The sequence below is a fragment of the Lytechinus variegatus genome, chromosome 5, assembly GCF_018143015.1.
Source record: "Lytechinus variegatus isolate NC3 chromosome 5, Lvar_3.0, whole genome shotgun sequence".
In the NCBI taxonomy this organism is placed as follows: Eukaryota; Metazoa; Echinodermata; class Echinoidea; order Temnopleuroida; family Toxopneustidae; genus Lytechinus; species Lytechinus variegatus.
In genome coordinates, this window is record NC_054744.1 from 10,966,030 (window position 1) to 10,981,751 (window position 15,722).

The 15,722-nt window shown below is 35.6% G+C and overlaps 1 protein-coding gene across 2 annotated transcripts in view; it reads left to right on the forward strand.

Moving 5' to 3' along the window:
• LOC121415316 (leucine-rich repeat serine/threonine-protein kinase 1-like) overlaps positions 1–4,507 on the forward strand; it is an 87,246-nt gene extending 82,739 nt beyond the window's left edge. For both annotated transcript variants that reach the window (XM_041608495.1, XM_041608496.1), the window contains 4 exons: positions 80–415; positions 964–1,134; positions 1,515–1,628; positions 2,302–4,507. In XM_041608495.1, coding sequence (XP_041464429.1) covers positions 80–415; positions 964–1,134; positions 1,515–1,628; positions 2,302–3,624 — 1,944 coding nt within the window. In that variant the 3' untranslated portion in view covers positions 3,625–4,507. The remainder of the gene's footprint in view (positions 1–79; positions 416–963; positions 1,135–1,514; positions 1,629–2,301) is intronic.
• Positions 4,508–15,722: the final 11,215 nt, after the last annotated feature.

A 15,722-nucleotide genomic window follows, 5' to 3' on the forward strand; every position in this document is an offset into this window, starting at 1 on the left:
GATTCTTTTAATCTTTATAAATATGGAAACCCAATTATTTTTTTTTAATCATTCTAATGTGATTGCATTGTTTTTTCAGGTGGATTGGTTTTCCTATGGAATGTTCCTGTATCATCTGATGACTGGCCTGGTTCCTTACCATGATCAGCACAGTCGTATCGAGATTCAACTGGCCGTCAACGAGGGCCGCAAACCAACCTTCAACTTCCACGAGTACACAATGCCCCCGAGTCAAGTCTTTCCTGCATTAGGCTCCCTGATGGAATCATGCTGGCAGGATAGACCCGGTGATAGACCTCATGGTAAAACAGTTCTGCAGCTCTTATCAGAACCCAGCTTCCTATGTCTGAGGAGGGTGGTAGAGGTTGATGATGATGGGGTTTCTATGGCATTCAGTCCAGGAACAAACAATGAGGTATGCTTTCTGTACTAGGCATAATCACATCTCTTGCACATTTGTCCAGATGTGATTTCATGATTATACTGACTGTTGACTGCTAAAAAAATCATTAATGATTGGTAATTAAGCTTTTGCGGGACTGATGGCTTTAAGTTTTTTACCGTAGGACCTGGTTGAGAATTAATGCATTCAAAAATGAATAATCAAACCTAGGTTCCTGGATTACAAGACCACTACTCTACCAACTGAGCCATTACACTCTAGAAGAACTTGATTAGCTAATCAAATGTATGAAGAGACAGAATAATGTCTCACGTTTTTTTTACCTAAGTTGAATCTAGTGGGAACAGAATTTTTTTTTATTTGGAACTAGCAGACTGTGGTTTGCATGTTCTGACAAATTGTCAGATCTGAGAACTTTCCTTGATTTTGATTGACTAAGAACCACTACTATAGTAACCGTTTGATAAAATGTCTGACAAGTCCTTTCATAAAATGCTCTCTTTTGTCTCAAGAGACTTTGCTGCTGTAACATTTTTCATTTATCAATCATTTTTTGACAGGCTAAGGTTGTTCACCTGGTGGTCGACTCGGGTCGTGGTACGTCGGTGAAGTCATTCCGAGTTGATGAAGATGGTTGTTATAAATCCATCAGAGAGAATGCACTCCAATGCCCCATGATCAAAACTGCCTTAGCGACACCTTGTGGATCAAAGCTGGTTGTTGGAACAGTGGTATGTTCTCTTGCTTAACATTGATACAGCATGATATTATGAATGCATAAGTCAGATCTGTTGTAATTCTATTTTTAGTTGCTGTGAGTTGACGAATTCAAATATGAGATGACTAAATTGATTATCAATCAATGAGGGAATTTAACCACTCCTTAAAAGAAAGAATAGTTAATTGGATAAGTAAAGGAATTATAAATTTGCTAGCTTGTATATTATGCAACAATGTGTGGTTCTTAGTGAATTGGTCACTTGCAATAACGTAAAGTAATTTCTGATGCCAAATGCAATGCAGATTGGCTTCTGACAATTCTGAAGTTATTTTGATTGCTACCTGTGTACGTCAATTGAGATTAGTTTTTCGCAATGATTGTTGTTTGCAGGGTGACTTTGTGCAAGTTTATCATCTTCCGTCTTCTTCCCAGTCTTCTAATGCAAGTCTTCTAGTAGAAGCTAGAGTCGCTGGTCAGCCAACATCACTCCTTTATCTTAAACAGGTTTGTTTACTATGCTCTTAATAGAGCCCAAAGTAGACAGGCATTTGGGCTTCCAAATTAAAATTGGGACAAAACTTTGCTTATCTGAAATAGAAACTTTTCCTGTTTCAACTTAAATCATGATATTCAACAACTAATAAGGTGCAAGCATTTCATAAGGAGCAATTTTTCCTCAGGCTGCTTCAATATTGTTTGCACAGTATGCATACAAGTGTGTCATACTGAAACAAATGTCAAATTTCTGACCCTGTTTCTCCTAACCCTTATTCATCAAATCTGTCCTTGAATGTCATCTACATGTATATATATTATATTGAACAGTTGTGTGGGTATTATTTGTTCCATGTTGATAAGATATGTATCATTTACAGTAGCTCAGTATTTTTTTACCCAAACTTAAGGTTAATTAAGTAAAATTCTCTTGGGCTAACTTTAAAAAAATTACAATGATGATAATGAAGTCTTTTATAGTATTAGTTTCCACCAAATCAAGGGCTTTTAGCACTTCCTCCAAAGAAACAAAATATCAATTTCAAGTGTACATCACTTGTTCTATTTTGAAAGTCATCCTTCCTCCTTTGTCTAAAAACAATAAAGATAGGTTTTTAGGATTTTGAGTCAGATTGAAAGGATAGATAGAAAGTTTTCACTTTGTTGTTCTTCAATTATGCAGCCAAATGGGCATGACCATTCATTACTGTTGGTTGGTCAAGCCAACGGAACATTGACCATCCTAAGCCATGAAACAGAAGAGAGTGGTCATCATGCAACAGATGCCCTGAGGCCGGTCACCAGGATGCAACTCAATAAGAACAATCTTCCCTGTAGCAGCATGGTGGCTGTCTCCAGGAAGAAGAATGGTGACTCTGTGGCTGAGCGGAGAAGACAATATGAAAAGGTGGTCTCCAATGGTAGGAGGTATAGATCAGCACAGACCAATGGCCAACAGGAAGGGAGTAGTGATGGAAGTGTTCCTAGAGAAACGAGGGGTGGGAGGAGAAGCCCTGGAACAAGAGAACGGACAGGAAGTAGTGAAGATGGAGCGGATGGAATGGAAGTTTGGGTTGGATGCGGGAGTAACTTGAGGATCATCCTGTTGAATGATACAACTCTGGAACCAGCCGAGATTCAGGTGGCTGTTGGTATGGAAGGAATGGTGGAAGGCATAGTTCATAGTCCAGGTAGTGTGTGGTGTTATACATCAAGTGCACTGTATGTCTATCGGTATTGCGTTGAGACTAGGAAGTGCCTGGAGATCCTGGACTGCAGGGAGACCGTCTTGGTCCAGGGATCTTTTCTTCCACTCTCCCAGTACGAGAGGCAGGATCTTTTCAGAAGCTGGGAGGAGAAAGAAAAGGAGCAGGAGCTTGCGAATGCTACAGCTGTATCTGAAACCAATACTAATGGAGATGGTAGGTATGTATCCGCTCAGGAAGACTCGGAGCAAGATGAACTGCCAATTATTGATGATCACTTCAGAGCTGCTTGCATAGCAGCACCTCGTAGGCCGACCGACCAAAGGGTAGGTGGCCAACGGCATGGTGGTAAACGAGGCAGGACTGGCATGCATCGATGGAATATCCACAGCACCTTGGCCTCTCAGAGCCAGTCGTCCATCAAAGTCAGTTCTCTCCTTGTGATGGATCATGTCTTGTGGATTGGTAGATCCAACGGTGATATCGTCCTTGTCAACATCCGAGACAGACAAACGTCTTTTGATGAAAAGCTTGATGTCGAGATAGGTGAAGTAGTGACTGTACTGAATGCTCATGCTGTATTGAAAAGCGACAGTGGTAGGGTTGTTGAACTACATCATTCTGGACCTAATAGGGTAGTTGCTTGCCACGACAGGAACAAACCCGGCAACAACGAAAGTCAGATCAAGACTATGAGTGTATGGGAGGACTGGGGATATGCCAACGTGGAGCATTTTCAAACCATCAATAATCAGTGTAGGAAGGTAAAAAGGAAATCAAGAACATATTTAGAAGTATGATTTTTTTTTTTAATTTTGGATCAGTGTATTCCTTCACATCCATGTGGTATTACAATGTATTCATAATCCTTGCACCCATGAATGTGCAATCATCCTGATATTACAACTTATCATATGACCCATTCTTGCCTGATATTATTTAAACATAAGGGCATTTTCACGGTAACTGACGTTACACGGAAAAGCAAACTCCCATCATTTGTTGTTTCAGAGATAATCATACACACAATGAAAAGTGTGTAAAATTGTGCCATGTAATGTCAGTTACCGTGAAAATGCCCATACATGTAAGTAGTAAGAAAAACCAACAAGAAACGAAAAAGCAAATGGTACCAAAATGCATCCAGTTGACTTTTTATATGTATAATTTCATGAACAATTAACCTTGTTTTTGTGAGCTTCCATTTTGTTGTACAATCAATGATATTACATATTAATGATATATTTATCTTCGATCAAAAATCTTGTAGTGCTTTTCCTCAGGTCCAATGAATTCCCGAGGTTTTCTGCTTTTCCCTAAATTCCTGCCTTTCCCTCTTTTGATGTTTAACTTTTTTCTGTTTTACATTGGAATAATGATAAAATGTGAATAGTTATAAATTGTCATAAACGTACAAGTACGAGTGCCCTTTGTTGAATCCTTACAGAAGAATTGATTTTTTTTAACCATGATTTTTTTTCTGACTGGTGGGCAGTGCCATATAGGATGTATGCCCTACCCCCTATATGAGCAAACTTCAATGATTTATCTCTTTTTTATAGTTTGTATGAAATGTATTGTATTAAGTGAAGTGAGAAGCTGGACGTACAAAAAGGTCGATTTTTTTTTTAATGATAATAATATAGGGTATTTATATTGCGCACATATCAGCCTTAATGATAGGTGCTCCTATATTACCCGGCTAAGCTAGGCGTTCATAGCGCACAGCTTTTTAAGGAATTACTTACTGGGCCACAACGCTTCATAATGGAATCGTCATAATCAGTTATTTGTTTATCACACATTCTACTATTTCAAACAACTTGCTATTAGAATTAAATTGCCATTTAACTTTCAATCTTTCACCAGTTATACTCGCTTAAGTGGATTCTATTTTGATATTTGTAAGCATTTTTGTTATGTCTTGGTTATTATGAAGAGTCTGTAAAACTGCATCCAATCCTAATACAATTAAAGAAAGCTGTAATTGTAAATTGTAAAGTTATTTTCAAGATAGGAAAATTTTTACTGTGTTGTTATAGAAGGCTGATGATATTACCCTATTATTATTATTAAAAATCTTTTATATGAGTAAATATATTTAACAGACTGTAGAAACAAATTTGTTTCAAAAGTACTTTCTCCTACCTTTTTTGACAAATTTGACAATGTTATTTTTCATTAGAACTTGTTCACTCATTTGTTAATGTGGCAGTTTATTTGTATTAGTGTGATAAATTCAAGTGCGATGAATGGGAATCAAACTCTTATCCTGACTCTGGTGAAATACATACATACAAATATATGACTTACAGGCAATATACAATGAATCTTGGGCTTCACCATGTCGCAAGGAAATGTCATCCCTAGTCAGGATCTTGAGTGTTTTTTTTTTTCAATTTGAGAGGAAGTCCACTTCATTGTCAAGTAGGCATTAAGAAAAGTACAAAATGAAACAGTAAAGAATGATTGAAAAAAAAATTGTTAAAGCCTGTGTATAGCTTTGGTAAAGGGTCAATAATGTGATTGATAATCAAATATCATCTAATATGACAGTCTTACTGAAGCGTAGAGACCGTTAGATACCGTTAAATATTCAAATCTTGGATATATAGCGTCCTCCCTTGGCGATGCTTGTTTTAAATTTAAAAATGGGCATTCAAGCACTTATCTTATAATTTAGTGATTAGATATCCAAAAGTTACAGACAAAGAACATATCTTGAAAGTTTCAGCCCATTCCATGATTTGGAATAGGATTTGATTGAAAGACAAAAACACACAGATATTTGAATTTAATCGGGTGACCCGATCAAGTTAAATTTCCATGTAAAATCGCAAAATTTATCCTCCACATCATAACTGTTATAGGGCATATCCATTCATATTAGCTAGCAATGAATTGGAATAGTGGTAGGTGCATTTTGGTGGATTTACCAAACTATACACAAGCTTTAAAGAACAACATTGTAATGATTTGGAAAGTTTTAATATTGTCATGTCTATTGCGAGTAGTTCCTTGATATGAATTCCATGAAATGCCGTGTTCTCAGAAGCTGACATTCATAATCAGACATGATTTTATTGACACTCCAATGGGAAATATATTTTAAATCATCATGAAACATAAAAAAATGGGACAGCTGCTCGCATTTTACAAAAATAAATAACTTAATATTCTCTTATTCGTTGATGGATTTTGGTCAAAACTATCTAAATATACTTCTCTCATTGTTATATACCACTTAAAAGACGTTGGTGTCAGGGGTAGCTTTTATTTGAGATCAACTCCAAGTTGGTGGTGTTTCATAAAGCTGTCTGTAAGTTACGAGCATTTTAACGAACAACTGGTAGCCATTTTCTTGTGGTAAATAATAAAAACCAGGGGCCCATTGCAGAAAGAGTTGCAATCAATCGCAACTCTAAAAATTCAATTGCTGATGTGGTTTAAAAAATAATCATGCGCAACTTGATTTTCAACCAATTCACAGCGCGTATTTGGGACTTGCGATTGATTTTTTTTTGGCTCGCGTTTAAGCGCAACTCTTTCTGCAACGGGCCCCAGATTTGCATCGAGGCGTTGACTTTAGTTCCCAAGAAAAGATCATCAGTCATTTGTAATTTACCAACAGCTTTATGGAACACCACCAGAGGCCGTTGCTTTTAACTTAATAGCCATAGCTATAACTTGGCCATCAGTGGTTACTACCAGTGGCTTACGAAACAGAGAAGAGATCATTTCTGATTATTTGAAAAATCTCTCCCAGAGTTGTATGTTTGTAATAAAAATTCAATATTTTTGTTTGCTCTCTTCACACCCTCACAACATTTTGTAAATTTAGCCCGATATGTGCCATATCTGACCCCTTCAAAACTTTTTGCTCATTACGCCATTGGTTATTATCATGAAAACCTTGAAACTTGAGAGGCTGTTATAACAGTAAAAGGACTGGGGCTGGGCATGATGCCCCCCCCCTCGACGCTTTGCGCGATATTTCCAAACACATAAAGTAAGCACCACAATATTTTATGACTTTTTTCTTTGTAGTCTCGTGCAACTTTTGCGATCAAATATAGCATCACGACGTCACAACTTTTTACGAGGCAACGTCATGCCGAAAATGGTTCATTTTTATACTTTGTGTACAAAGTCTGTGGGAGGTGAAATTCATAAAAGGGTGATTATTATTTGTTCTAATCGGTCTGCTTGATTTAGGGTTTAATTTAGTTCTTAAAATGGTCTGTAATAGTTTCCATTGAAAAAAAACCAATGAAAAACAAAAGATGAAAAACAAAAGATGAAAAACAAGGAAATACATAAGAAATTCTAAAAACAAATAAATTCATTCAAAAAAGGAAAAAATTGGCTTTCAAAATTTTTCTTTGTGAAAACCTTAAATTAGATTACAAAAATATACACACAAAGTTCAACGTGGTATATTGTAGTCCAAATACCAATTTTGTATGAGTGTTTTTTAAATATAATATGTATATATTTGCTACTTTTGAAAGAGAAAACAATTGTCTAACCTTATTTGTATGTGTAGAAATTAGTACTGTAGTGTAAACTATGCATGGCGATGTTATGAATGCATTATTTGTAATCGTGTAGTATTTAGTACTATTTCCATGACACAAATTTTCAGATGTATTGATTTGAACCTGTATCTGCATGAAGAAATTAGTAAGGCTACATAAATGAAATAAGTGGGACCTTTAATCACTTTAAACATTTTGTAAGCTGTTTGCAATTTTACACACTTTTAATATTAAATTCAACTATCTTAAAGGGGAAGTTCACCCTAACAAAAAGTTAATTGTAAAAATAGCATAAAAAATAATAAAAAATATTGCCGAAGGTTTGAGATAAATTAATCAAATAATTAAAAAGTTATTAGAATTTCAATTATTTGATTTGTGACGTCACATGCGAGCAGCATTCCTACATAGCGAATGGTAAAAAATCAATGAAATGTCCTTTTCTCAGAAAATTGAAAATGGTTTTCACTGTACCTTTTGTATATCAATAGACAAATCATTTCACACCCGATCATGAAAAGAAAACAAAATTAAGTCATCAGGAACCATACAAAATTTGAAATTCATGCATTTTATATTACATAACACATGGGAGAGCTGCTCGTTTATGACGTCACAAATCCAAAATTTTGAACTATAATAACTTTCTTACTCTTTAACGGATTTTCCTCAAACCTTCACCGATATTTTTTACTATTTTTTCTGCTATTTTTACAACAAAGTTTTCTTCAGGGTGAACTTCCCCTTTAATATCTTTCTTTGTACTAGAGAAGCTAGCAAATTTCTAAAATGCTTGAGTAACACCAGTATCAATGCTGCAATAAGGAAATCATGAGATTCAAGAAATATATCAAAAGGATCGGGATGATTTTCCCTAAAATGAATTCAGTGTGCAAACAATTTACATAAATCTTTGAGAAACTTGAGTCTTCGTTCTACCGAAACAGAAAGTTGCTACAATTTGCTTACATTGGTGGGTGGATCGGAGAAGAGGTCACACTAGGTAATTTTACCATTGAGACTGAAAAACTGATACATAATTAAGAAGCAAATGACATGCCATAGTGTGCCAAGAGGCCAACTTTAACCTTTTCACACTAATGAGAAGTTACAAATCCTGTACTTTAAAAAATACAATAATTCTGGTTGGTTGTTTTTTTTTCTCTTTTCTTATTTCCCCAAAACAAAGGGTAATGTCTTGTAAATTTAGCCATCAAAATAGAAACTCATAAGCAAGCTTGCCAAGTCATAACAAAGTGGGCAAGACCAGGGAAACACTTCATCAGCATTTGTCATCTGACAACTTTCCTTGATTTTGATTGGCTGAGAAGCAACGTTACTATAGTAATTGTCGGCTGAAACAGACTTTGTCAGATGAAACATCCTGCTAGCCCTTTCAGAAACGCTCCCCCAGGCCCTGGCATATCACAAGGTTAGCGATTAATCGCTCATTTGAAAGGGCAATTCTGATTGGTTACTGCGCAGTCTACAGTGCTAATCACGCATGCAGCGATGATCTTGATAGGCCATTTCATTTGTGTTACTGGGCTCAGATAATCATTTGTTGTGTCCATTATAAACTAAAGATTAAAAATAATCTTGTTTATGTTTGCAAGTGAACCTTAAATGAGGGCAACATCATTTTCTGTCATGCCTAACATAATTATGTACAAGCCTACCAATCCACTGGAGAAAGAAAGCACAAAAGCTCTTCCATTATTTTTTTTATATATTTGATCAAATGTGAATTGAACTTTGTCTACTAATATCTGTAGTACATGTTTATTGTCTGTACTGTGTTACCCAAGTGCAATATTTCAAATTGAATTGATTACATTATGTGTAGACATGAATATAATGTTAACTCATGAAGGTTATTAGTGGACTGAAATGAAATAACTTAGTATTGTAACTAAGAACTAAAGATCACATCCTACAATGATTTTGTATATTTTGTTTAAGGTACAATTCAAACCTTACTGTCAAACCAAGTTGTGAGCTGTGGTATACTGCCATTGTAAAGTGTATATGTATTTCGGAAATTTGTATTTTCTCCATTATGTGTTTAACTTTATAACCGTTTGGAATGAAAGCTAATAGCGTAAAATGATTTTATAAGAATCGATGTTTCTTTACATTGACATAACAATAAAATATGGATACTTCTATTTTGAAGAAGATAATGTCATTTTGCTGCTTTTTTTTCATATCATACAAGTAATCTTGCATAGATCTTGGTCTTAAAGGCCTGGGGCTGGTATCCGATACTTAAGCCAGAGTTTTAAGTATTTTACTCATTATTTTCCTTAATGAGTAAAATACTTATCCATCTTTGGAAATTAATTCCATTATTTGACCAAATTTTTTGCTTAAATCCACGTCAGCTGCTAACCAGACCAAGTCTGGATTAAAATGCAGCTTAAAATGTGATACACGCAGTCATACATTCGGCGCACAGATTGATTTATACGTTGCACGTTATTTGACTCAAACTTAATGATGGCCACGATGATTATTAGTATCTATTTTGCTTAAATTTGTCTTAAAAAGTAAAATACTTAGATGTGATCTGAGTATGAGTTTCGTAATTTTGCTTAGCCAAGTAAAATGCTAAGTAAAATACAAAATAAACACTTTCACTTCAATATGGCCCTTATCAGAAGCAAAAATGAAAATGAAAAAACATATACACAAGTGGAAAAATGATAAGCTACAATATGTTTGTTTCAAGCAAATGCTAGTCCCCATGTGTGACTAATGGCTCAATGAACCATTTTAATCATCACATTATGAGTCGCAAAATTAATATCAACAGTCAGAACTATCAAATTTTGGCAATTTTATTTTCTTTAATTTTTTTACAAAGGGATCTTGATACATGAATGCACTGTATGAAATATAATTAACTGCATTGTACATGAATATGAATGATCATTAACATTTCAACAGGAGTACGAAAGATTTACATTTAAAATTAAGGTTGCAGACTGTAAAAACTAACAACTTCAATTAAATTATTGAACATTATTTTGTTTTCCCCATTGTCTGAAAGGTTGTCATTTCCATCAAAATACAGTATAATCATACTTTCCAATGATACCACTTTTACATATGATGAGATAAAATGGGAAGTCAAATAAACCCTATAAAAAACAAGGAGAATGATATCATTTTGTAACTTTGATATTATCCTTAAAAAAGAAGATATCCTATCTACTTAAACCACTGAAATTACAAACCCACAATAATAATAACGTACTTACATGCAATTAATACTTCATTATGATCACAAGATTATTTTGATCTGATAGACAACACTCTCTTGATCACTTAAAAGCAGTCAATGAATAAAAAAAATAAAATGATATATCCTGTACCCCATAGGAGTGGATAATGGAGGCCTAAAAATATAAGATGGTTTATTATTAAAAGGGCTCTTATTTTCAGCATGATTATAAAATTTCAAAATGATGATGGAAAAATGCAAGTCATAATACATTTTTTATAATATTAAAATGAATTTCAAAAAGTGGAAGGCAAGCACCAACCATAACATCATTTCACAATCAAAGAGTTGCTGGGATAAAATTGATTCGAAAGCATAAATATTGAATTCAGCCTGTAATTGAGATGTACTACATACATGCATGAGATGTATCCCAATGTCTCCTCTTAAATTATAATACAACGAGCCGTTAAACAAAAAAAAACTTTGAAATAAACTTCTCAATATACAGATTAAAATATCAATTAAACTAGAAATTTTCTGCTTCAACATATGGAATAAAATAATCACAAATGGTTTAGTAAATGCCATAGAAATAAGATCATCGATTTTAAAAGGAGCTACGATTTTATTTCAATGGCATTTACACAACCATTTGTGATTATTAAAATACCAATTTATATATAAAACAAATGCATCAATCATCCCTCTCAATCAATTTTGATTTTTCAGCCATGTTCATACTTTATACATCGAGTCACGATTACCATTATTCATTTGGTTTGAGTTCAAATCGTGAATAAAAAATCTTAATTCACTTAAAATAATTTCTGCTTCGTTTAAATGGCATGCACACATCATCATCTGACGATGACGAGTGCATCACATCGAACCAGGGCTCCGTAACACGAAGGTTTGCGATGAATTGCAAATGTGAAAGAACCGCGCTCATTGGCTCCCAGTCAGTGTTATAAACAGAGTGCGCATACAACGATGATCTTGATTGGTCATTGGTATTTAGCGATTGATTCAAATCTTTGTGTTACGGAGCCCAGAATAGGAAGTATCTCTATTGCAATTTCAGATTTCTTTGTTTCCAGGGCCATGGTTACTGGGCATTATTTTGCCAATTTGAACAAGCCTTCAGAACAAATATATGAACGCACCTATCTATCTTGCAGTGATCAAACCCACAATTAAAAATATCATACATGGATTTTCAACAAACCAAACGGTGCCAGAGAAGCCTGTATTTAGATTGACAGGATTCTTGGGCATCATTGCATAAAACCAGGCTTTTCAATTTCTTTAAAATGTCCAAAATATATTTCAAATCAATATGAACTGTCATATGGTTTGAATGCAAACATGTACTACAGTGTACTGAGTGTACACACTAAATTATTGTCACTGTGATCATGGTTTACACTGTTCAGACAGCTTTAAAAATGCATGACTACATCAATTACTTTTTCATGAGATTAACATTTTAATCTAATAACTACATGTAAGGAAAGTAGCCTAATCCTCCATTAGAAATTCATCATTAACAAGTAAACTGGTGGATTCGTGTAATAAATGTGTGACATTTTTGAAATATAATTGAAAACGTTATCTGTTGACTCGAGAGATTCTGGCAATCAGAACACTTCAAAATGTGTTATTTTCTAGAGCCTGCTTGCATTCTCAATCATAAGGAAAATTCCATGGAATCCAAATAATTTTTTTTTTTCAACACACTGATTCAGGGGGGGGGTGACTGCATGCAGCCCAAAACATGATTAACTTGCCAAAATTTGCCAACATACAAATAAAAACACAACTACAGAATCAAGAGTAGCAAGGGATGTACTGGTAAAAGCTGTGGTTCATATGCCTGGGGGGGGGAAGGTAATATTAAAAACAGCTCAGGCTTAATGGAGTTGGAAAGTTCTGATTTCTGATTCTGTATTACCAATCAAATTCTTAATACACAGACAAACCTGTCTACTCAGACGCCCTTGAAGGAAACAGAACAAGTGGTGACTAGAAACATGTGGCCTTTGTAGACACATTTTCAAAGGATGGCTGCAAAGATAGTTTTGACTGTAAACTACGATAAATGGTTGTCAGGACCTGGAAAACATTTTTGTCTCACCTGCGAAGCAAAGTGAGACTATAGGCGCCGCTTCTCCGACGGCGACGGCGGCGGCGGCGTCAACATCAAATCTTAACCTGAGGTTAAGATTTTGAAATGACATCATAACTTAGAAAGTATATGGACCTAGTTAATAAAACTTGGCCATAAGGTTAATCAAGTATTACTGAACATCCTATTAGAGTTTCATGTCACATGACCAAGGTCAAAGGTCATTTAGGGTCAATGAACTTAGACCATGTTGGAGGAATCAACATCGAAATCTTAACCCGAGGTTAAGTTTTTGAAATGTCATCATAACTTAGAAAATATATGGACCTAGTTCATGAAACTTGAACATAAGGTTAATCAAGTATCAATGAACATCCTGCATGAGTTTCACGTCACATGACCAAGGTCAAAGGTCATTTAGGGTCAATGAACTTTGGACGAATTGGGGATATCTGTTGAATTCCCATCATAACTTTGAAGGTTTATGGATCTGATTCATGAAACTTGGACATAATAGTAATCAAGCATCACTGAACATTTTGTGCAAGTTTCAGGTCACATGATCAAGGTCAAAGGTCATTTAGGGTCAATGAACTTTGGCCGAATTGGGGATATCTGTTGAATTCCCATCATAACTTTGAAAGTTTATGGATCTGATTCATGAAACTTGGACATAATAGTAATCAAGCATCACTGAACATTTTGTGCAAGTTTCAGGTCTCATGATTAAGGTCAAAGGTCATTTGGGGTCAATGAACTTTGGCCGAATCAGGGGTATCTGTTGAATTACCATCATAACTTTGAAAGTTTATTGGTCTAGTTCGTTAAACTTGGACATTAGAGTAATCAAGTATCACTGAACATCCTGTTCCAGTTTCAGGTCACATGTCCAAGGTCAAAGGTCAATGAACTTTAGCCGAATTGGGTGTATCTGTTGAATTACCATCATAACTTTGAAAGTTTATGGATCTGATTCATGAAACTTGTACATAAGAGTAATCAAGTATCACTGAACATCCTGTTCCAGTTTCAGGTCACATGATCAAGGTCAAAGGTCATGTAAGGTCAATGAACTTTGGCCATGTTGGGGTTTTTTGTTGAATAACCATCATATCTCTGTAAGTTTATTGGTCTAGTTCATAAAAAGAGGACATAAGAGTAACCATGTATCACTGAACATCTTGTGCGAGTTAGAGTAGTATGCAAAGTCAGCACTGCTGCTATATTGAACCGCGTGATGCAGGTGAGACGGCCAGAGGCATTCCACTTGTTTAGATGGAGCGTCGTGGCCCAGTGGATACGTCTCCGGACTCTGAAACAGAGGGTCGTGGGTTCGAATCCCAACCATGGCGTAATTTCCTTCAGCAAGAAATTGATCCACGATGTGCTGCACTCAACCCAGGTGAGGTAAATGGGTACCTGGCAGGGATTTATTCCTTGAAACGCAGCGCGCGTAACAGCTGCACTGCTAAAGCCAGGGTAATTATGCTATATATATACTGTAGAGCGCTTAGAGACCTCTGACAAAGTAAGCATTAAGCACTATATAAGCAAGTATAATTATTATTATAAAAATGCAGACCTGCCAACCTCTGGGAATGAAAAACTGTATTCTTTGATAAAACAAGTGGAATGCCTCTGGCCGTCTCACCTGCATCACGCGGTTCAATATAGCAGCAGTGCTGACTTTGAATACTACTCTAACTCGCACAAGATGTTCAGTGATACATGGTTACACTTATGTCCACTTTTTATGAACTAGACCAATAAACTTAGAGATATGATGGTTATTCAACAAAAAACCCCAACATGGCCATGGTCAAGTTCATTGACCTTACATGACCTTTGACCTTGATCATGTGACCTGAAACTCGAACAGGATGTTCAGTGATACTTGATTACTCTTATGTACAAGTTTCATGAATCAGATCCATAAACTTTCAAAGTTATGATGGTAATTCAACAGATACACCCAATTCGGCCAAAGTTCATTGACCTTTGACCATGGTCATGTGACCTGAAACGCGCACAGGATGTTCAGTGATACTTGATTACTCTAATGTCCAAGTTTAATGAACTAGACCAATAAACTTTCAAAGTTATGATGGTAATTCAACAGATACCCCCAATTCGGCCAAAGTTCATTGACCCTAAATGACCTTTGACCTTAATCATGAGACCTGAAACTTGCACAAAATGTTCAGTGATGCTTGATTACTATTATGTCCAAGTTTCATGAATCAGATCCATAAACTTTCAAAGTTATGATGGGAATTCAACAGATATCCCCAATTCGGCCAAAGTTCATTGACCCTAAATGACCTTTGACCTTGGTCATGTGACGTGAAACTCATGCAGGATTTTCAGTGATACTTGATTAACCTTATGTCCAAGTTTCATGAACTAGGTCCATATATTTTCTAAGTTATGATGACATTTCAAAAACTTAACCTCAGGTTAAGATTTCGATGTTGATTCCTCCAACATGGTCTAAGTTCATTGACCCTAAATGACCTTTGACCTTGGTCATGTGACATGAAACTCTAATAGGATGTTCAGTAATACTTGATTAACCTTATGGCCAAGTTTATTAACTAGGTCCATATACTTTCTAAGTTATGATGTCATTTCAAATAGTTAACCTCAGGTTAAGATATGTTGACGCCGCCGTTGTCGCCGCCGCCGTCGCCGCCGCCTATAGTCTCACTCTGCTTCGCAGGTGAGACAAAAAAATGTATTTCCCCCCCACAAAGTGTATTTCATAATGAAATGCTTGGCGCACTTGCTCTTCGCGGCGCTCAAGCTGCCTGCAAGCTCAAATGTGCACTGCTCTTGCAGATGAAAAAAAATTACTTTGAAACATGTGTATATCTTCACCCAGGTTTTAACAAAATGATTGAAAAAAAAAACAAGTCACCTGAAATTACATTGATCTAATAACCATATTTGAGTACGTTTTATGAAAGAGACATATAGAGATGATTTTTCTCAATGAATTACTATTTT